Source organism: Rosa chinensis, chromosome 1 (assembly GCF_002994745.2).
Source record: "Rosa chinensis cultivar Old Blush chromosome 1, RchiOBHm-V2, whole genome shotgun sequence".
Taxonomy (NCBI): domain Eukaryota; kingdom Viridiplantae; phylum Streptophyta; class Magnoliopsida; order Rosales; family Rosaceae; genus Rosa; species Rosa chinensis.
The window spans coordinates 26,085,393-26,109,847 of NC_037088.1; the positions used below are offsets into that span (position 1 = coordinate 26,085,393).

Here is a 24,455-nt window from a genome sequence, read left to right on the forward strand (position 1 = left end):
TAGTCTTGCAGAAAGTTGAGATATTGATGATCATCAATGACTCCAGACTTTAGCATGTAATTATAAATTTGTCTGAACAAAGATGATTACTATTATTCAAATAGATGGCTATGTAAACCATATTTCAAAATTTCTCCATGATCAAATTACAAGGACTGTAACCATAACTGACCCAGGTAAGGTGTGATTGCATAGCATCACAACTTATTATGATATATTTGAGGTTAAACGGTAATAAAACCTGACTATATGTATTCTTATATATTCCTCACTACACTTACCAAACCTAAGGGGGTGTTACCCAAGAATAAAAGCCACAAAAAGAAGATAAAAACATGTAAAGAAGACATAGGATGTAGAAAAGAAGAATTTAGTAGGTGCCCTTCATTTCCTTTTAATGACCATTTCCCAATAAGATATCTTATAGATAAGATAATAATCAAGAAGCTTTTCGGTGCAATACATACCAAGCTTCTGCTATTGACATAATCATTTTGCCTTGATATGTGGAAAAAGAGAGTTTCAAATTTCCTTGACTAACTTCAACAGTCAACTTTTCCCTACTTTGAAAGGAGTAATACTTGTTTATTATCCTCACATACCTTGGGGTATACAACAACTAAGACAGTCGACGATAACAACAACACAGAACAAGAAAATTTTGGTTAATAAGCATAAACTATCAACCTCACATCAAATCCAGAAACCTAAACCCACAGTTGATCAACAATTCCAAACAAACACCTTATCCAAGACCCACAATCACAATCAGACTCATATTTTCAGGGTTTTAAGACCTTACGATGCTAATCTAGCTAGATCATCAACAAAACCATAAAGAACAAAAAATTATATAAAGAACAAATCAGACCCGTATCAGATGATGACACTAATTGATGATCTAGACCAAACCCAGAACAAAATTCTCATCGAATTACAGACCAGACCGATCCAAATCAGAACTTGACCACAAACCCACAATCAGACCAATCAGAATCGCAAAATTGAAAACAAAGCAAGCTCAAAAAAAAAGAAGAAGAGGGGTTTTGGGGACGGACCAATTTGGCATTGATGTTCTTGTTCCCGGTGGTGGCCATAAGAGTAATCGATGCAATGATCAGAATAATTGATTGGAAGTGAAAACGTTGATGAATTAGTGAATAAGTGTTATCAACTTGGGCAAGTTAAGCAACTTCTTCTCCTGCAAAAGAGCTACATATGGAATTACTGAATAAGTATTATCAGGACACAATATAAACGACAATAAATAAGACAATAAACAACACCTTCAGTCATTGAATAAATGTTCGCCTGAATGTCAGTATAGGGACAAGTACGCCTCGAAATACTTACAAATTGTACCATCTCCAGGATAACTTATCTAGTGCGCTATTTCTCTAAGACCATATCTCCTCAAAGCAGAAAATGGATATAGAGTAATACACTATGAATTGTCGTGTCAATGAAACAATAAAATTTTAAAGAGACAGTATTATTAGAATTAGTAAATTCATACCGCTTCTTCTTCTCCTGCAAACTTTTCATTTGCTTCTTGTAATGATTCTCTATATACTGCTTTGCAGCTGCAACCTTCTGCTTGGTTACATTTGAAGGTACTTCTTCCGTTGCTGTTGGTCCTTTTGACGCCTCTTTCCCATTACCTCTTGTATCCCTACTCTTTGAAGACTTCACCTTCTCTTTGGACTTGAATTTTTTCAACAAGGACCTCACAAACTCCTTTTTTTTTTTCACTCAACTAAATCAAAAGCACAAAACCCACACTTTTAAATGTACATTTTATCTCCCTGATACTGAAGTGAACATAAGTCATCAGATAGAGAGTCTCATAGAAACTTCTCTAAGCCCATTCATCATCAACTACACATTGAGCAATGCATGCTTCCTGCATTGACAAACAAACCAAACACTCGTTAATTAACCAATTATAATTCAAATCACGTCCCCAATAACCCATCTCTATCCGATTATAAACAAACCGATTATAAACAAAAACAGATGGAAAACAATTGGCTGCACTGTCTGTTGCAGTCAATGCAAGTAACATTCACAAGACAATACAAGATCACAAACACATATAGTCAAGAGAAAACAAGAAATACTGAAAACCAGGTCAGTCAGCCAAAAGTTTCTCATTTGGATTCCTAGCATGTAGTCAATGTGGTACTCAATTCACACTCAATAACACTTAATAACTACGCAATACAAAACCCATTACAAGTATACCGTAAACAAACCCACAAAGTCATCACCTTTGTCGATTTTTGTTTTCTTGAAAGAAAAGAGTACAAATTGACAGTAGTCAAATGTCATGAACATTTTCAAATCTGGAAGCACAACTTCCATCCATTTACATTTTCGGCTATAACAAGAACCAAGAAAGGCCCTTAAATTAGCCGAAACCCACACAAACAACCACTTTACTAAAAAAAACAGCAAATCTAGCATCCCAACCTTACTGCTTTCTCCTATGAACAGACAACTCAACATACCCAATTCCGAAACTTGAAAAAGAATCCTTCTTGACGATCCAAACAACCCAACTGAGATTACCCATTAACATACACTACAGATCAAAGCTTAAGCTAAACTTACATTCGATACAATACCATAAAAACACAGCGGCTTAGTTCTAATTCCCCTACAATGACCCCTGCCACATGTCTGATAGGAGCATTTTAATGCGACGTTTTAACTGCATTTCCCTACATTTTCTGCGTTATTTCCTTAATAAAACTCTGTTTAGGAAAGTTTCCATTCTTCCAATGGGAAAGTTCCTAATTGTAGAAAGTTTCCGTTTTGTAGTTTCTATTTTCCATTTTTAGAAAGTTTCCATTTTAGTTTAAGAAAGTTTCCATTTCTTATTTTAGAAAGCTTCTATTTTCAGGTTTTTGGAATAAATAAGCAGAATTGAGTTCATAAATGGAACGAGAAGTTTCATGAAGATGACATGGCAAGGAGAGAATCAAGGAAGAGTTTTTTTTTAAAAAAAAGAAAATATATTTTCCTTGGGGATTAAATTTGCCGTGTAATACTTAAGGAAAAACAAGGTGACAACGTGGGAATTGAAGATGATTGATTGAGGATTTCAAGGAGAGATTTTCTTGGGAGACTTTTATGGAAAGAAATATTGTTGGAGGAATAATTTGGTGTGATTGCCAACGTGAAAATCAGAAATAATCAAGGAGATGACGCCAAGAGAGATTCAAGGGAGATATTTATGGAAGGAAAATATGTGTGCACCAAGGAAAAGCTAAAAAGGTGTCTAGATTCATCCCTAAATTCCTTAAAGGAATGTTGGCCGAAATTCATGAAGAAAATCAGAATAATTTCAAGGAAATTCGGCAATTAAATATTAGGGAGGTATTTTAGAGAATTATGATTGGTTGGAACACATCACAAGGCTTACTTGGCATTCTATGATTGGTTGGACCACATCACAAGCTTACTTGGCGAATTATCATTGGTTGAAGCTATGTGGAAAATTCTGATTGCTTTGTGAACCCTAGCCATGCTCCTATATAAAACTCCCCTTTCTCAACGTCAAGGGTTCCTCTCCCCATACAATTTACACTTTAGAAAAAAATCAGAAAATCTTCTTAGCATAGCCGTGAGTTTCTCCATCCTCTAGTCATCTCCACGAGTTCAAGCAAGGCCAAGGGAGAAGAAGCATAGCCGTGAGCATCCATCATCCATCTCCAACCTTGAAGCTTGCTTTCGAGATTCAAGAGACCACCACATCAATCGTTCATCACCATCCCCATCTCACGGTGTAATCCGATTCTCCTTTGTAACCTTTGCTTTGAATTTCGTTGGTTATGAACTAGTTGACATATGTGTTTGAACAAATATTAATTTCTGGAATTTTTATGATTAATTGAGAATTTTCAGATTCATATTATTGTTCTTCGAGAGTTGCTTGTGTGGGTTTGTTTAATTAAATTTGCGTTATAGATAACTTTTGTATTTTAATCTTATGTGGTTGCAAACACTTAGGGTTTCGATATAATTGGTGCTAGGTTTAAGAACATGAAATCGACTTTTCGTTTTGTGTAAACTTGAATCAAAGTAGTAAAGGTTTTGTACAAAGATCGAATTTAATTAACGAGGATTGCAATTAGGTGGACTTTTCCATACTAAGTTGTACACTTGAGTTGATAGCCTTTCTCTCTGTGTAATGCGTTAAACATGACATGATTGACTAGCTTTCTAGGGTTTGATTGCATGTTTGATAGGATTAATCTAGGTGCTTTCGCTTAGGTTAATTAGCATTGAAAAGTAAAATATGGGAAATTGTTTGCTTTCGAACGTTTCACATGATCAACTCCTTTCTCATGACTTAGATGAACAATATTAGGGTTTGAGTCAATTTTAATCATATGTTTCGATTTTGATCTTTGTTCTCTCATTCCACTCGTATTTTTATGTTTTTGCATTTTAATTGTTTTGTTAACTTAGTTTTATTTTCGAAAAACCAAAAACAAAATCCCCCCTTTTCGTAAATATGTATATATTTTGTTATATCTTTGTAAATATTATACTTTGTTTTAATTTTAATTGTTTAACTGTTTGACAATGACAGGTGTACCCTCAATCCCCGGAATAGAACGATCCCTACTTACTTTTACTACTAATGACATTTCAGGGTTAAATTGTGCGCTTGCTTTCAGGCGCATCAATGTCCTTGGATCCAGGATGAGGGAAATCACACCACCTGTTCTGAAATTGTAGGAAGCTCTTCAGAAATTCACGCAAGGAAGTATCACTAGCCACTGACAATAATGTGAACCAATTAGAACAACAGCAGCTAGAGATCAATAAACAAAAATCAAAACTTAGAAAACAGAAATCCTAACAGTTCTTTCATCAAATTATGACAAGACAAATCCACCATTACCTTGTTTCCAAAATTCCTTAAGGTTTAGCTTGGGCAATAAAGAAAGCTCTCTATTGAGAAACTTGACGACTCTCTGAGACTCCACGGCGTTCAATCCACCTTCGTCGGCACCGAGGCCAGCGACAACCGCCTCATCTTGGGGCAATTAATTCACGAAATTTCCCTTGGTCGACACCCACTCACCTCTCTCTCCCATCCGAACCCTACTACTACTACTACTACTCTCCGACGGCGTAGAAGCAGCAGCACTTGAAACTTCGGCATTGGACGGCTGGGATAGCGATTGCCGAAGAGAGGCAGAGAGCGTGGGATTTGGGGATTTAGGGCTTCTGGGACGATTCTGGCCTTGATTTTTGGGGACGAAGACCTTTTGGGTTTTGGCGAAACCCTTGCTTCCTCTGGCTTGCCTATTGGTGTTGCCTTGAGGGTTCCGGTGACTCGACATGGCCTAGAAGATCCCAATCGAAATTCTAGAGAGCTCTACTAGTTGCTGGAGAGCTCCATAATCCGAACACGAAAGATGAAATAGAGACCAAGAAGAAGAAGGATAGGCTAAGAAGAATAATCGAGAGAGTGAGAATCGAGGTGAGAATCGAGATCTTAGAGAGCTGAGAAAGCTGAAGAGTTCGAGGGATAGAGGTCAAAAAGCACACGTCGCGGGTTCTAGGTTAGGTTGAGAGAGCAGAGTGAGAAGGAGAGAAAATCACTTAATTTGTGAGGGATAGAGGTCAAAAAAGCACAAGTCAAAGTTTTTTTTAAAACAGCCTCCACATTTAGACAACATTTAAATGTTGTTTGAATGTCACAACATTTTCTAATCAACTAGGGCTATTTGAGAGGGAAAATATTCAATCAACTTTTGGATATCCCTCCAAATTTGAGATAGGAAATCACCACCTTCTACAACTACACAAATGTGTTGTCTGAAAGGTCACCATTTATCCAAATTTGAGATAGGAAATCACCACCTTCTACAACTACACAAATGTGTTGTCTGAAAGGTCACCATTTATCCAAATTTGAGATAGGAAATCACCACCTTCTACAACTACACAAATGTGTTGTCTGAATGCTCACCATTTATCCAAATTTGAGATAGGAAATCACCACCTTCTACAACTACACAAATGTGTTGTCTGAATGCTTACCATTTTTCCAAATTAAACCAGTATGGTTTTAGTGTATATTCAGACAACAGAAAAAAAACTTATGTCGTCTGAAAAACTCAGACGACATAAAACAAAACTTATGTCGTCTGACGTGTGTCGTCTGAAGGCCTTTTTGGCATAGTGGATAAGAATTTTTTCTTTTGTGTCATGTGAGATGGATTGCAACCACATGTACTAAATATCATTATTGTAATTATTGTATTTATTCAGTTACTTATACAAGAATGTATTGCTATATTATTGGATGTCTACTTTTTGGCTTAGTTTTTTCCTAAAGGAGGGGTCATCATTTGGCCCTTAGGCCCTAACCCGCCCGGCCCGTAGGGCCGAAGTTTGACCCTTTTTAAAATAAGGTAGGGTATGGGCTAGGGGTCATCATGGGCTGGGCTAGGGCCGGACCTACCCTAAATTTTAGGGCTTAGGGTAGGGCCGGGCCTAGTCAAAGTCAACAAAATTTAGGGCCCGGTGGGGTAGGGGTGAGGTTTAAATATGCTAATCCTTACCCGCCCGAAAAGTCCGAGTCACTAGGGCCAAAAGGGCCTGGTCGGGCCGACCTTCCAAATATGGCCAAATAGGGCCGAAATGGGCCTAAAAGGGCTTTAATTTGTTTAACAAAAAGAAATACATTATTCTTTTTTCCTTAAAATGTGGCTCCATGGTCATATAGGCAATATAAGACTCATTGTTTTTTGTTGATCATATTTAATATATATATATATATATATATATATATATATATATTGAGATGAACTTATAAGTTATGACATTTATAAATATTAGTTAATGAGGTTATATTTAATTAACTATCTCTCTAAATCTCTAAATTAATTTTTATTTAACAAAGGAAACAAGAATTAAAGAAAATAAAGCTTAGGAAATCAATTACCAAAAAAGAGATAAGTTGTATGCTATAGAAAAAAGAGAAATTTATTTTTTAAATAGTAAAAATAGAAAATATTAGGGCTTAAACGGGCAGGCCTAGAGGGCTGGGCCCTAACGGGCTCAAACGGGTAGGGCTGAAGGGCCAAATGATGACCCCTAGTACTATGGGCCATGAGAATGAAACCCGGCCCGTTTGAGACCTTTAGGGCCAAGCCCGGCCCGACCCTTTAGGCCCGCCGGAATATGCCATAATAATTTTCTATTTTTTAATTATTATTATTATTTTTTATAATATGCAATTTATCTCTTTTTTTGTGATTGATTTCTTAAGCTTTGTTTTCTTTAGTTTTTATTTTATTTGTTACATAATAATTAATATTAGGAGATTTAGAGAGATAGTTAATTGAATATAACCACCTTAACTAATATTAATAAATGTTATAAGTTAATTCCTACACACACACATATTAAATATGATCAACTAAAAACAATGTCTTATATTACCTATATAACCATTAAGTCACATTTTGAGGAAAAAAAATAAAGTAAGTTTTTTTTTTATTAAACAAAATAAGGCCCTTTTCAGCCCTATTTGGCCCTATTCGGAAGGTCGGCCAGACCCGGCCCTAATAGATCGGACCCTAAATTTTGTTGAGTTTGACTAGACCTGGCCCGACTCGACCCTAGCCCGGCCCATGATGACCCCTATGTGTATGTATTGTCTAATATATAACATCCCTTACCCCCCCCCCCCCCCCCCCAAACACTATGTGTTAAATGTAGATTAAATTAAAATTAGAGAATATAGGTCCTGCCCGGCCTGAATAAATGAGGGCTATCCGACTTGACCCGAAAAAAACTCGCAAAACCCAATTTATATAGATGGGTTTGGATCTTGAAATTTATAATGAAACCCGACCAGGTCAGGCCGGTCATTATATAAAAATATTACAAGGCCCTTCTCAAACCTGCTATAGACAAAGCCGCAACCTGGCCCGTTGACGACCCCTAAATTTAGGTTTGGCCATTAAAAACGGAATAACCGATCCAGGCTCGAACGGGTCGATTTAAAAAGCTTGATTTTTACTGTTTTGTCTCGGCCCGGCCCGAATCGAGACAACAGAACGGGCTGTGGTTTCAGTTTATAAAATTCGGGATAGGCCCGACCTGTACCGAAATATAAGATTTTATACTTATTTTTGGTTTTAACACATGTCTCAGTGTGATTAGTTATTTGGTTAAGCCTATACCCCTATTATAAACTCTACCACACCAAATTCTACTCAATCTCATTTTTTTTGGGAAAATGATCATTTACCCGATTTTAGGCTAAAAATTGTCCACTTGCTCCACAAACTATTTTTTAACCCCATTTACCCAAAACACTCTAAGGGATTATTTCCCCTTTACCCAATTAATTCTTTTTTTTTTTTTTTTTTTTTTTTTTTTTAAGACTTTTTTACTCTCTCCTTCTTTCTCACTTAGAGAGAGAAGTCACCTTCCACCTTGCTGTGCTCCGGTGACCAGTGGCAGGCGCGGTCTCCAGCGACCGGACTCCGGCGAACGGTGACGGGATTCCTGCGAGAATCCGGTCACCGGTAACCGAAATCCGGCGACCGATGACTGGAATCCTGAATCCGGCTATTATTGCCCACCAGTAATCATATTACTGCCCCCAGTAATCATATTATTGCCTCCCAAAAATCATATTATTGCCGTCCAGTGAATTGTATGAACTCCCAAAACCAAAATGAATATACTACAGGAACAATTGATCAATTTATAATCATATTACTGCCCCCCAGTAATCATATTATTGCCCCCCAATACAAAGTCCAATGTCTCTACTGCCTCCCAATAGACCACCAAAAATGCACCATTTTGTATGATTCACATATAATTTGGCTTTAATACACAAAAAACAACAGGTAACTTATCAATACACCACACTATAGTGATCCCTGCCCCTCATTTCAAAGTCTACTGGGGGCCAATAATGTGTCTACTGGCCCCAGTAGCCAGGAAATGTATTGGGTAGCAAAAAAAAAAAAAAAACCAGAAACTGATTTGGGCACCCAATCACCATCTTCGGCGGCACCGTGGCTTCGTCTCCGGCTTCTGAAGGCTATACGTCGGTCGACGTTCGGGTCTGGACGACAAGTCTGGTTGAGTCAGTTGCACTGGGGTGTGTACCAGTGATAATAGCCGACAAAATCGAAACCCAAGAACCCAGATGATGAGTACAGCAGATCTCGTCGATGCATCAGACCAGATCGTGAATCATCTTCAGACGCCGACGTCAATGACCCAAATTCTTCAGACGCTGCCGACGTTCGACCCATACTCCATTTCGGCAAGAGATCAGACTTGAACCAAAACCAAGTCGAACCAAACCCGGCCACTTCCAATCGTCGGCCACCTCAACTTCTTCCATATTGACGCGCCGGAATAGAACCTGACAACGCCGCCGTGGCTCCTAATCGATCCGCTCCCAAATCGGATTCCGAGGCTTCGGCGATGTCGTCTCTGCCGTCGATGAAAGAGAGGAAGCGTGTGTGAGAGAGAGAGAGAGAGAGAGAGAGAGAGAGAGAGAGAGAGAGAGAGAGTCTGAGAGGAAAGAGTTTAATAGGGGTAAAACTGTCACTATAGGTTAGATTGGGTAAACGGGGTTAAATAACTCTCGGTGGAGTAAGTGGGCAATTTTTGACCAAAAATTGGGTAAGTGGTCACGGATCTTTTTTTTTTTTGATACGTACTCTCACTCTCACTCTCACTCTCACTCAGACCCCCTCTTTCCCATTTTGATAAACCCAGAAAATGTAATTCTCAATTCAACCATCATTCCCTAATCACCTTCACCAATTCGTCAACGATTTCTTTACGGTTTAACGAGGACTTTCGTCCCATACCGAAACCGATCGGTGAGAGAAGATGCATTACCGGGTTCGAGCTTCTTCGTCTGATTTCGCCGGAACTCTTCCCCAACCTCGCAGGCAAACCCTTGTCTCTCCGTCTCTATTCCATGTTATGTATTATTAACTCTGGAGGTTTTTCCATCTGAATTTGTCATGTGTTTGAATTCTCAGTGGTCACACTGCCGTTAACATTGGAAAATCCAAAGTGACAACCGCCTCATCTTGGGGCAATTAATTCACGAAATTTCCCTTGGTCGACACCCACTCACCTCTCTCTCCCATCCGAACCCTACTACTACTACTACTACTCTCCGACGGCGTAGAAGCAGCAGCACTTGAAACTTCGGCATTGGACGGCTGGGATAGCGATTGCCGAAGAGAGGCAGAGAGCGTGGGATTTGGGGATTTAGGGCTTCTGGGACGATTCTGGCCTTGATTTTTGGGGACGAAGACCTTTTGGGTTTTGGCGAAACCCTTGCTTCCTCTGGCTTGCCTATTGGTGTTGCCTTGAGGGTTCCGGTGACTCGACATGGCCTAGAAGATCCCAATCGAAATTCTAGAGAGCTCTACTAGTTGCTGGAGAGCTCCATAATCCGAACACGAAAGATGAAATAGAGACCAAGAAGAAGAAGGATAGGCTAAGAAGAATAATCGAGAGAGTGAGAATCGAGGTGAGAATCGAGATCTTAGAGAGCTGAGAAAGCTGAAGAGTTCGAGGGATAGAGGTCAAAAAGCACACGTCGCGGGTTCTAGGTTAGGTTGAGAGAGCAGAGTGAGAAGGAGAGAAAATCACTTAATTTGTGAGGGATAGAGGTCAAAAAAGCACAAGTCAAAGTTTTTTTTAAAACAGCCTCCACATTTAGACAACATTTAAATGTTGTTTGAATGTCACAACATTTTCTAATCAACTAGGGCTATTTGAGAGGGAAAATATTCAATCAACTTTTGGATATCCCTCCAAATTTGAGATAGGAAATCACCACCTTCTACAACTACACAAATGTGTTGTCTGAAAGGTCACCATTTATCCAAATTTGAGATAGGAAATCACCACCTTCTACAACTACACAAATGTGTTGTCTGAAAGGTCACCATTTATCCAAATTTGAGATAGGAAATCACCACCTTCTACAACTACACAAATGTGTTGTCTGAATGCTCACCATTTATCCAAATTTGAGATAGGAAATCACCACCTTCTACAACTACACAAATGTGTTGTCTGAATGCTTACCATTTTTCCAAATTAAACCAGTATGGTTTTAGTGTATATTCAGACAACAGAAAAAAAACTTATGTCGTCTGAAAAACTCAGACGACATAAAACAAAACTTATGTCGTCTGACGTGTGTCGTCTGAAGGCCTTTTTGGCATAGTGGATAAGAATTTTTTCTTTTGTGTCATGTGAGATGGATTGCAACCACATGTACTAAATATCATTATTGTAATTATTGTATTTATTCAGTTACTTATACAAGAATGTATTGCTATATTATTGGATGTCTACTTTTTGGCTTAGTTTTTTCCTAAAGGAGGGGTCATCATTTGGCCCTTAGGCCCTAACCCGCCCGGCCCGTAGGGCCGAAGTTTGACCCTTTTTAAAATAAGGTAGGGTATGGGCTAGGGGTCATCATGGGCTGGGCTAGGGCCGGACCTACCCTAAATTTTAGGGCTTAGGGTAGGGCCGGGCCTAGTCAAAGTCAACAAAATTTAGGGCCCGGTGGGGTAGGGGTGAGGTTTAAATATGCTAATCCTTACCCGCCCGAAAAGTCCGAGTCACTAGGGCCAAAAGGGCCTGGTCGGGCCGACCTTCCAAATATGGCCAAATAGGGCCGAAATGGGCCTAAAAGGGCTTTAATTTGTTTAACAAAAAGAAATACATTATTCTTTTTTCCTTAAAATGTGGCTCCATGGTCATATAGGCAATATAAGACTCATTGTTTTTTGTTGATCATATTTAATATATATATATATATATATATATATATATATATTGAGATGAACTTATAAGTTATGACATTTATAAATATTAGTTAATGAGGTTATATTTAATTAACTATCTCTCTAAATCTCTAAATTAATTTTTATTTAACAAAGGAAACAAGAATTAAAGAAAATAAAGCTTAGGAAATCAATTACCAAAAAGAGATAAGTTGTATGCTATAGAAAAAAGAGAAATTTATTTTTTAAATAGTAAAAATAGAAAATATTAGGGCTTAAACGGGCAGGCCTAGAGGGCTGGGCCCTAACGGGCTCAAACGGGTAGGGCTGAAGGGCCAAATGATGACCCTAGTACTATGGGCCATGAGAATGAAACCCGGCCCGTTTGAGACCTTTAGGGCCAAGCCCGGCCCGACCCTTTAGGCCCGCCGGAATATGCCATAATAATTTTCTATTTTTTAATTATTATTATTATTTTTTATAATATGCAATTTATCTCTTTTTTTGTGATTGATTTCTTAAGCTTTGTTTTCTTTAGTTTTTATTTTATTTGTTACATAATAATTAATATTAGGAGATTTAGAGAGATAGTTAATTGAATATAACCACCTTAACTAATATTAATAAATGTTATAAGTTAATTCCTACACACACACATATTAAATATGATCAACTAAAAACAATGTCTTATATTACCTATATAACCATTAAGTCACATTTTGAGGAAAAAAAATAAAGTAAGTTTTTTTTTATTAAACAAAATAAGGCCCTTTTCAGCCCTATTTGGCCCTATTCGGAAGGTCGGCCAGACCCGGCCCTAATAGATCGGACCCTAAATTTTGTTGAGTTTGACTAGACCTGGCCCGACTCGACCCTAGCCCGGCCCATGATGACCCCTATGTGTATGTATTGTCTAATATATAACATCCCTTACCCCCCCCCCCCCCCCCAAACACTATGTGTTAAATGTAGATTAAATTAAAATTAGAGAATATAGGTCCTGCCCGGCCTGAATAAATGAGGGCTATCCGACTTGACCCGAAAAAAACTCGCAAAACCCAATTTATATAGATGGGTTTGGATCTTGAAATTTATAATGAAACCCGACCAGGTCAGGCCGGTCATTATATAAAAATATTACAAGGCCCTTCTCAAACCTGCTATAGACAAAGCCGCAACCTGGCCCGTTGACGACCCCTAAATTTAGGTTTGGCCATTAAAAACGGAATAACCGATCCAGGCTCGAACGGGTCGATTTAAAAAGCTTGATTTTTACTGTTTTGTCTCGGCCCGGCCCGAATCGAGACAACAGAACGGGCTGTGGTTTCAGTTTATAAAATTCGGGATAGGCCCGACCTGTACCGAAATATAAGATTTTATACTTATTTTTGGTTTTAACACATGTCTCAGTGTGATTAGTTATTTGGTTAAGCCTATACCCCTATTATAAACTCTACCACACCAAATTCTACTCAATCTCATTTTTTTTTGGGAAAATGATCATTTACCCGATTTTAGGCTAAAAATTGTCCACTTGCTCCACAAACTATTTTTTAACCCCATTTACCCAAAACACTCTAAGGGATTATTTCCCCTTTACCCAATTAATTCTTTTTTTTTTTTTTTTTTTTTTTTTTTTTTAAGACTTTTTTACTCTCTCCTTCTTTCTCACTTAGAGAGAGAAGTCACCTTCCACCTTGCTGTGCTCCGGTGACCAGTGGCAGGCGCGGTCTCCAGCGACCGGACTCCGGCGAACGGTGACGGGATTCCTGCGAGAATCCGGTCACCGGTAACCGAAATCCGGCGACCGATGACTGGAATCCTGAATCCGGCTATTATTGCCCACCAGTAATCATATTACTGCCCCCAGTAATCATATTATTGCCTCCCAAAAATCATATTATTGCCGTCCAGTGAATTGTATGAACTCCCAAAACCAAAATGAATATACTACAGGAACAATTGATCAATTTATAATCATATTACTGCCCCCAGTAATCATATTATTGCCCCCCCAATACAAAGTCCAATGTCTCTACTGCCTCCCAATAGACCACCAAAAATGCACCATTTTGTATGATTCACATATAATTTGGCTTTAATACACAAAAAACAACAGGTAACTTATCAATACACCACACTATAGTGATCCCTGCCCCTCATTTCAAAGTCTACTGGGGGCCAATAATGTGTCTACTGGCCCCAGTAGCCAGGAAATGTATTGGGTAGCAAAAAAAAAAAAAAACCAGAAACTGATTTGGGCACCCAATCACCATCTTCGGCGGCACCGTGGCTTCGTCTCCGGCTTCTGAAGGCTATACGTCGGTCGACGTTCGGGTCTGGACGACAAGTCTGGTTGAGTCAGTTGCACTGGGGTGTGTACCAGTGATAATAGCCGACAAAATCGAAACCCAAGAACCCAGATGATGAGTACAGCAGATCTCGTCGATGCATCAGACCAGATCGTGAATCATCTTCAGACGCCGACGTCAATGACCCAAATTCTTCAGACGCTGCCGACGTTCGACCCATACTCCATTTCGGCAAGAGATCAGACTTGAACCAAAACCAAGTCGAACCAAACCCGGCCACTTCCAATCGTCGGCCACCTCAACTTCTTCCATATTGACGCGCCGGAATAGAACCTGACAACGCCGCCGTGGCTCCTAATCGATCCGCTCCCAAATCGGATTCCGAGGCTTCGGCGATGTCGTCTCTGCCGTCGATGAAAGAGAGGAAGCGTGTGTGAGAGAGAGAGAGAGAGAGAGAGAGAGAGAGAGAGAGAGAGAGAGAGAGAGAGAGAGAGAGTCTGAGAGGAAAGAGTTTAATAGGGGTAAAACTGTCACTATAGGTTAGATTGGGTAAACGGGGTTAAATAACTCTCGGTGGAGTAAGTGGGCAATTTTTGACCAAAAATTGGGTAAGTGGTCACGGATCTTTTTTTTTTTTGATACGTACTCTCACTCTCACTCTCACTCTCACTCAGACCCCCTCTTTCCCATTTTGATAAACCCAGAAAATGTAATTCTCAATTCAACCATCATTCCCTAATCACCTTCACCAATTCGTCAACGATTTCTTTACGGTTTAACGAGGACTTTCGTCCCATACCGAAACCGATCGGTGAGAGAAGATGCATTACCGGGTTCGAGCTTCTTCGTCTGATTTCGCCGGAACTCTTCCCCAACCTCGCAGGCAAACCCTTGTCTCTCCGTCTCTATTCCATGTTATGTATTATTAACTCTGGAGGTTTTTCCATCTGAATTTGTCATGTGTTTGAATTCTCAGTGGTCACACTGCCGTTAACATTGGAAAATCCAAAGTGATCGTGTAGAGAAGAGGTTTCTCAACGATATCGTCGTCTATGACATTGGTACTCACTTTCTCTTTTCTTACTTCACCCACAATTTTTTATTTTTTATTGAAATCGTTATCTGGGTAATTCATTACAAAAACATAAATCCACTGTCAACTTACTATTTTCCAGCTTCATTTGATTGGCATGTTACGTTTTACTTTTATTAAAAATCAGCGGCATTTAGGATGCAAAATTTGAAGGAGAAGGAATATAGTGTAAATAATATGTATGTTATAGAGTTACAAGGGAGGAAAATGGCTCGGAATTCGAGCCGAGACGATGAAAGGAACAATGGCAAGGGAATGGAAGAAGTGGACTGTGTGTCATCTTGTTTGGGGATAATGATGGATCGGAATAGATAAAGTGGGGAATGTGAGATTGACTTGGTTGAAAGTGGGATGATATGCAGTCATCAAATAATCCATGGTTTTCTAGTTTATTTTTAAAATGAATTAAAGTAATAAGGGTGTAATTGATACCATCCATGTGGGATGTGCTTAGTTTTATGGAAATGGTAAAATTTGACTAATTTTCATGCCCTAAAGTCACACAAAATGGTAAGAGCTTTGTAGTAGAATATACACACAAGTAAAAGTAAAGAATCTCATTTCAGGCTTTTGATTGTTTCAGATAATAAACTATGGTATAAGCCAGAGTGCACTGGCGGCACTGATGGACAAGTGGGTCCAAGTCCTCGGGCATTTCACGTTGCTGTTGTGATTGATTGTCATATGTTCATCTTTGGTGGGCGTTGCGGTGGCAAGAGGTGTGTTCACATCCATTGAGTGTTCTACCTGCAAGATATTGTGCTATAATTCTATTAACTACCCACATGCTATTAACTATAAGGTTGGCCTATTCAGGTTAGGTGACTTTTGGGTCCTAGATACTGGTAAGTATCTATTTATTTTTCTTATAAAAATGTGTTAAGAGTGATATGAGTTAATATACTTGGGTTAATGCTTGTTTTGCCTCCTTTTTGACATGCTGAGGATAAATTAAAGTTTTGTTTCTTCCAGATATATGGCAATGGTCAGAGTTGACAAGCTTTGGTGACTTACCCTCAGCACGCGACTTTGCTGCAGCTTCAGCTATTGGAAATCAGAAAATTATTATGTTAGCATATAATCATTGCATTTTTTATTTACCAATTGATGTGACAATTCTAGTATGTTTTATTAAGTAAAATGTAAATAAATGCAGGTATGGTGGCTGGGATGGTAAAAAGTGGTTGTCAGATGTGTACGTCTTGGACACAAGTAAATGGTTTTCTGAGTCTTTTTTGTAATTATTTTTATTTTCTGCTTCATATTTGGTTGAGTTGATGCTTTATGAAATGAATCAAATGATCATAAAGTTACTTGGATCTTTACTCTTATTTGAACAGTATCACTAGAGTGGATGGAACTGTCAGTTACTCGATCACTGCCACCACCTAGATGCGGCCACACAGCTACTATGGTTGAAAAACGGTTGCTTGTCTATGGCGGCACAGGTAAAGTACAATGCTGCCACTGTTAATAATTGGTTATTCATTTCATTTTGGTTTTGTTTTCTTTTAATAATGTTTGCCCAGATGGTTGCCTTCTGTTATAGTAAAGTAGTATAATCTGTTAATGATGTCTATATAAGTATATAGTAAATGACATTTTTTATAATTGTTTTAATGATTATTTCTTCTCGACATTCCAAATTCTGGAAACCGATTTGTAGAAAGCAAGGGGAAAAAGACATGCTATTGTTTTTATTGGTTCTGTAACATTATGGTATCTAAACAAAACTCTACTGTCTGGCAGTCCATTTGATTACCAAGGATTGTTTGATTTGAAAGAGAGAATATATGACTTCTGTTAAGATGCTTGAGTTTATTTAAGGGGCTTTGACGGGTTTTTGCTGACATAATCTTGAATGTTGTAGGAGGTGGAGGTCCTATCATGGGTGATTTATGGGCTTTGAAGGGTGTAATCGCAGAAGGTTAGTAGTGATACTAATGGTTATTACTTATTAGTTGATCCCTTTATCTACAGTTTCCCTTGGACTTTTCAAGATCAGTTTCGTTGTGGTTTCCTATTTCTAGTCTTGCCTTCTATTCTAGTCTTAAGATTATAGCCATCTTAATTTTTCTATTGCTGTAAATCATGCCATCCTATTAAAGCACCTGTCGAGATGATGCCTTCTGATATATGCCATGTAAATAACAATATTTCTACTAGACATTCCGCTGTGCGCTTAGATTTCTGATGATGTACTTCAAGTATATGATTTGTGAAAACATTAATGTTGTATACTGTCAGTACGCTGATCCCCTACATAAGAACTATTTGTTCTGTAAAACCCATTTCACTTTTGTTCCTGTTTTTGTTCTCTGTGAACTCACTTGAACTTTGTATTGAGATGGTCTGCAAGCCTGCACGTGTTGGGCCATTTTTTTTTTTTTTTTTGGTATATGGCTTTGGTGTTTTTAGTATCACGACTTTCTTCTTGTTCATTTTTTCAAACTACTCAGCTTCATGAATTTTGGTCTTATATAACTCAATTCAGACTATTATACTTAACTGCTCAGTTTCTTAGTTATTCAACTTGAATTTCTGTTTTGTCTTTGTTGTGGAAGGAAGAAAATGAAACACCTGGATGGACCCAACTGAAGCTTCCAGGTCAAGCTCCTTCTGCACGTTGTGGCCATACCATCACATCTGGAGGACACTATGTAATTGACATTTCACAAGTTTTATTAGTTTTTCTGTCTTTGTTTTGTGCCTGTCAATAAACTGATGACAAAATGTCAATTAAGATTAAGATCCTCCTTTGAATTCACATAAAAAATGGAGAGTGGGAAATCCTGAAGTATTCATGAATTTGATTATCTAAAACCTTTTGTTTCTTCAATCCATATTACCCACACAAACACAATAATTTTGACAATCCTGTACCACTGGCAACCTGAAGTTTATATTTCTGACATTATTCATGGACAGTTTTAATTAGTACTTTGGTTTAGTTTATTTTGTAATGCAATATTGTTATTATGGAAAAATTGTATATGGTAGATAAATTTAGTTAGGCTGAAAGTAAATCTTAAAATTTGGGAAGTAAATTTGTCAGCTGCCCAATATAAAATACCCTATCTCTAGGCAGGAAGACACTCATTTTCTGAACCATGGCAGTAGCATAAAACTGAAAAGATTTTTGCAATTATTGAATAAAATAGGATGTTTTCAACTGTATGTAAAATTTTCAGCTCTGTCGTTCTAGGGTTGGGTGGAAGGATCGTAATTTAATAATGGTGTTGGAGATATTAACTTATCGTAGAATTTTTTTATTATTTATTTATTTATTTTTATATTGAAGTTCACTCTATTTTGTTGATGTTCTTTGTAACTGAGTTCAAAAACCATTTATGCAGCTGTTGCTATTTGGAGGCCATGGAACTGGTGGCTGGTTGAGTCGTTATGACATCTATTACAATGACTGCATCATCTTAGACAGGGGTGAGTGCTTCTTGCCTTTACTCTCAAATTATTAGCTGATACTGAGTTGACTATCATAATGTATTGACCATCCATCTTTCACCATGCTACTATGATGTATTTACTTGCTAGATGATACAGTAGACAAATGTATACAATGCCCCACTCCCCACCCAAAACACACATAAGGGAGTAGAAAAAAGGGTGCAAAAGTAGAGTAATATCCTTCTTACCATGTGGATAGAGATTCTCTAATGCTCTTATTGTTAATTGGTGGTTCCCTTGTATACCCCCGTGTTTATTGGGTTCCACCTGTCTGATAATACATGTCTTTACTTGTGGAAATTTAAAATATTTTATGCCACACTTTCATCTCATGACGAGATTGCAACATCTTTCACTTCTTTTGTGCATTTAATTATAATTCCTTACCCCTCTTTTTCCCAAACATTAAGTTTCTGCACAGTGGAAGCGGTTACCTACTGGCAATGAACCCCCTCCTGCTCGAGCATACCATTCACTGACATGCATTGGCTCACGTTATCTGGTATTTGGTGGCTTTGATGGCAAATCCACATTTGGTGATCTATGGTGGTTGGTTCCTGAAGGTACTACACGGTCTTCTTATTGCTTCTGATCGAACTCCTTTGTTTCTGGACCCCTTTTTATCTAGGATTTCATCATGACCAATCTTCTATGTAACTTGGTGCCTTTCAGTTGTAAAGGGCTCAAATGCGGCTGTGTTAGGTCATAGCCTCGAATTTAACTGAGCATATAATCTTCATGAACTTTGAGTCTTCAACTGTTTGTCTGTTAGGTCATATGTATTACTAAAAAAAAAAAATCTAAAAAAAAATCTTTATTTTATCTTGATTCAAGTTTCTCCTGCTGGAGCACATACAAATTCTTTCATGTGATCGTGCTTGAAATTGGACGTAAAACTTTGATCTGATGATTCCATAATGTAAAACAATACTGTGTTGAGGGGTTATCCAAAGTGATGATGAGAAGGCTCCAAAATCATCTCTCAGTGATATCAAATTTAAAGAAAGAAAACTTAGAAGTTAAGTAAAGGAGAGAAACTGTTGTGCGCATCTTGGTATGGAAAACAATGTTGTGTTCCTATTATATATCTAAGCAGAAGGGAACAGTATTTCTTAGATGTTTCATGCAGTTGAAACCTTATTCTAACACATTCTAATTGTCGCATTTTGCTTGTTGTATAGAGGGACCCTATTGCAAACAGGCTTCGTGCAACTTCACCAACCAATATTACCGAAAATAAGGATGTCATGATGGAAAATGATAATGTCCAATCTGAACTCAAGGTATTAGTGCTACTGCCTCTAATTATGCCGATCATTTAATATGATTTTGCCAACGGCCATACTGCTTTACTTCTACTGTAAATATGTGTGCTTTGAATCATGTCTGCTAACATCATATTGAGCTGGATTGCATGATATTAGAATAGGGAACTGTTCTGCCAAAATTTCAGGCATGCATGTCATATCTTGAATGGTTCCCTCAATTACTAGTACACTACTAGATATTAACTTTTTGTTTTTGGGTTGGATATTAAATTTGTAAGTCATTCTCCTAACAGGAAAGCGAAACAGAAGAATCTGCTGTCTCAGAATTGCGAAAAAGATTAGGAATATCAGTTTCTCTCCCTAGTAATGGGGTTCCTGTTGTGGATGAGTTAGAAGACAGAGAACTTATTGAACTAGCTTCAAGTTTGGTTGGAGAAAGAGATACTACTTGTGAACATATTTCACATATTCAGGTAGGATATTTGATCATCATTTAATCACTTTTAAAACAACAAATGTTCTCTATGGTGCAGAAAAGTACAAAATTACTTATTATGTATCTCAGGCACTTCGTGACCACTGGAGGAATTGTACTGCAAGGTTCATACCACTTAAAGAGCTTGGGCCTTTGCTTCGGGACTACCAACGCCAAATTACTCGTCGTCACCTGTAAGAATGATGTTTTACACCATGACTTGTTTACAATCAGCTAGATTGTCCTGTTTCTGTGGTTGTTTACAAAAGTCTAACAAGCTTAACCAGCTTGATTCATCGATGAACCATATTTTAACTTAAAATTTTTTTACCTCCGCGCATTCATTGCATATGAACCAGAATGATATCCAGGAGCACTCCAAATAAATACTTACATGTATTGCCCGTAAATTTTGTGGACTGTCACTTTCTAAACTTGGTTGATTAATCCTTCATTTGTTGGTGGTATTTGCTTGGCTATGATAGGGAGAATGGCGGATCTGATCCAGAGTTGGTTGAGTCTGGTTCTCCTGGAAAAGTGGCTTATGGTTTCTATCATATTAGAAATGTTAATCAGGTATCCATCATATCGTTATTTTGTGTAATCCAATTAATCACCATCTTTACCAGATCGATGCTACTGATTTTTTTTCTTTTTGCACATCTGGTGTATGTACTCTACTGATCCTTGATATGTTTAAACCTTGACAAGAGAGCTTTCATCCATCTCTATTTATTCTCTCCCTTTATTATTCCGTCTTACCATGTTGATAATGTGGGTGCTGATGATTTTCAGTTGCGTATGGATGACATTCCAAAGCTGCTGGCAGAGTACAAACAACTACTTAATTAAGGGAGGGACGCCCCTTTGGGTAAATTAGAAGAGGAGGAAAAAACAAAGCAAACGAAGCATTTCCTCTACAGATGTTCTGACTTGAATTTTGCACTCTCCAGTTTCACTGGCACAAAGCTTCCGTTGTGAAATATGAACTGATAAATAGAGTAGTGCAAAGACCTAGATGTCTACTACGGAATTGATGTGATATCAGTACCATTTTTATAACCTCCGAAATCCACTGCTTTTATGATGTTTTATGAGTTACTGTACTATGTGGCTTCTGTTGACCTTATTAAGGTGTACAGATGTTTGGTATATTAAAATATATATGTTTACATCCATAATTTCTTTTATTACAACCGATAAATGTCTTAAAAGTAAAATGAGAAGAGAATATAGCAGATGGCGGAATCCACTAATCAGCATTAGGCCATTTGTGGTATAGCTCAACAATCTTTAGAAGCGTTTTAGTTTCCGCATCGCTCAGTCTCTCACCCAGTCCAAAGCTCGCAAGTGTCCTCCAATCTTTGCCAAAATGGACCACGAGATCACTGACTTAGAGGCTTTTGCCTTGTTTGCAAGTCTTTTCGAAAGAGTCTTTATTCTTAAGAGTATGCAGAAAAGAAAAAGAGTTCGATGGTGGATCCAAACTCATTCAAGACCAAAAATAAATTCAGTGCTTGAATTAATTTCTTTTGATTTGGGTAGTGTTAATGCTTGTATCCGTTGGGGATCTAATTAACGATAAGTGAGAGAGAGAGAGAGAGAGATAGTGACACAAGATGTATAGTGGTTCGCTTCCCGCCTTAGCGGGAAACTACGTCCACTTGAATGTTTAACTAGTGTGTCGAGCCTCGCGGCCCAAGCGCATTACAAAGTGTGTAATGGAGTGGAGATGGAATGGTGTTTAAGTGGGAGGAAGCATTCCTTTTATAGGTGAAGGAAGCCATCTCCTTTACATTTTCTTAGATGTGGGACAAGCAAAGATAACTATTCTAGTGTAGAAATGCCTAGTGTGGAGGCAACTTGGCAAGGCCGGAAAGGTGGCTTCCCGGCGACGGATTTGAGACTTCCGGATACCGTAGCGTAGCTTGAACATAGGACTACAAGATGGATGTCGCGGTTGGGCCTTGCCATGTCTCGTGGATGTCCCAAAGTGGGTGTTACTTATGCTTGGTGATGTAGAGAACTAGCTTGCTAGTGTAGGTATAAACAAGTCCCCGAAGTCCCCGAGTAAGAGTAGCTTCTTGGTTGGGGAGTTCAAATCATGAAGTCATCAAGCATAAGTAATATCCGAGCGGTACGGAGCCCCTACAAGTCCCCGAACTCCGTAAGCAAGAAGGGACTCGTGAACCTGCAAAACAAAGACAAAAAACAGGCATATGTAGGATTCTCGTTGCATTGGCCACAAATGTGAGTTGCACTTATATGCGTTGGCATATACGAACGTACGGGGTGCATGATACATGTTGATGTATACACTGGAATGGCGCCGAGTACGATCGCTTATGACGTACAAACTCGAGAACGCGTATGGTCGTGTGAGCATATGGATTGCATACGATAAATGTAAGTTGTATGAGCGTTGCGGAGGTAAGCGTTTGTAATTCGTGAGTGTTGAATGCTTGAACGCTTGTGTTTGTTTGGTTGTCGCTCGTATTAATGGAACGTGAAAAGAATTCGATTTGTCACAAGCGACAAATGGTAGAAGAATTCAATGTTCCATTAACGTGTAGTGTGTCGAGTAGACATGAGTGTAAAGCTCAAGGATTGCCGGGAAGGCATGAGCGGGAGCTCGTGAGCCGAAGCTCGAGGGTTGCCGGGAAGGCATGAGCGGTGAGCTCGGGGGTGCCGGGAAGGCATGAGCGGGAGCTCGGGGGTGCCGGGAAGGCATGAGCGGAAGCTCGGGGGTTGCCGGGAAGGCGTGAGCGGGAAGCTCGGGGGTGCCGGGAAGGCGTGAGCGGGAAGCTCGGGGTTACCGGGAAGGCATGAGCGGATGCTCGGGGGTTGCCGGGAAGGCATGAGCGGAAGCTCGGGGTGCCGGGAAGGCATGAGCGGGAAGCTCAAGGGTTGCCGGGAAGGCATGAGCGGAAGCTCGGGGTGCCGCGAAGGCATGAGCGGTAAGCTCGTGGTGCCGGGAAGGCATGATCGGTAAGCTCGTGGTGCCGGGAAGGCATGAGCGGAAGCTCGGGGTGCCGCGAAGGCATGAGCGGTAAGCTCGTGGTGCCGGGAAGGCATGAGCGGAAGCTCGGGGTGCCGGGAAGGCATGAGCGGAAGCTCGGGGTGCCGGGAAGGCATGAGAGGGAAGCTCGTGAGCGGAAGCTCGTGGGTGCTGGGAAGGCATGAGCGGAAGCTCGGGGTGCCGCGAAGGCATGAGCGGGAAGCTCGTGAGCGGAAGCTCGTGGGTGCCGGGAAGGCATGAGCGGAAGCTCGGGGTGCCGCGAAGGCATGAGCGGTAAGCTCGTGGTGCCGGGAAGGCATGAGTGGGAAGCTCGTGAGCGGAAGCTCGTGGGTGCCGGGAAGGCATGAGCGGAAGCTCGGGGTGCCGGGAAGGCATTAACGGGTAGCTCGACGGTGATGCCCTGAGGCATGAGCGTGACCGTTGCTAATTATGTTGGGCTGTATGCACAAGTCCCCGAAGTCCCCAGTCAAGGAGGGTGTTCTTGCGGGTTGATACCAAAGCGTAGTTTTATGCCATATATCAAGCATAATTAGTGCGAGTGCGTCGTCCATCTAGAATTGTTAGAGCGAACGCTTTTGCCCTTTCGGGTGGGCCCCTGCTAGGCCCTGCGAGGAGTCCCCCACTCCTGGCTATAGACCTCCGGATGGTCGGAAAATTGTTTGATGAGGGGAGCTGCGCGGAGCAGAGGGTGTTGGGTAGCGAGCCCAATCTTTGGTACCCAAGCGTCGGGGTTAACTGCCGGATCAATGGCTGCCGTGGGCTGTGTTAACTAGTCCCTAGCTGTTTTCTCGAAGGAGAAACTTGACTGCAATGCCGAGTAGCGGTCATTGTCATTATGAGGCGTTACCTTACCGCCTGGCGGTTTGGTTTAAAAAATGATAAACACATAGAGCAAGTAATAAAATTTTGTTTGAGTGTCCCATACTTATTTAATTGGGTTGCAATTAAAATAGAAGCATGGCATATGTGTATAGTATGTACTTGTAATGTGGATGCTAATA

General features: G+C 39.6%; 1 protein-coding gene across 1 annotated transcript; it reads left to right on the top strand.

Moving 5' to 3' along the window:
* The first annotated feature begins 14,529 nt into the window (after positions 1-14,529).
* LOC112163909 (protein GLUTELIN PRECURSOR ACCUMULATION 3) lies at positions 14,530-20,395 on the top strand. The gene is made up of 13 exons (XM_024300175.2): positions 14,530-14,567; positions 15,146-15,195; positions 15,811-15,946; positions 16,044-16,072; positions 16,200-16,296; positions 16,384-16,439; positions 16,568-16,675; positions 17,098-17,154; positions 17,796-17,887; positions 18,584-18,668; positions 19,103-19,255; positions 19,874-19,975; positions 20,254-20,395. The coding sequence occupies exons 1-12, from the start codon at positions 14,530-14,532 to the stop codon at positions 19,930-19,932; spliced, it is 960 nt and encodes a 319-aa protein (XP_024155943.2). The 3' UTR covers positions 19,933-19,975; positions 20,254-20,395.
* The last annotated feature ends 4,060 nt before the right edge of the window (positions 20,396-24,455 follow it).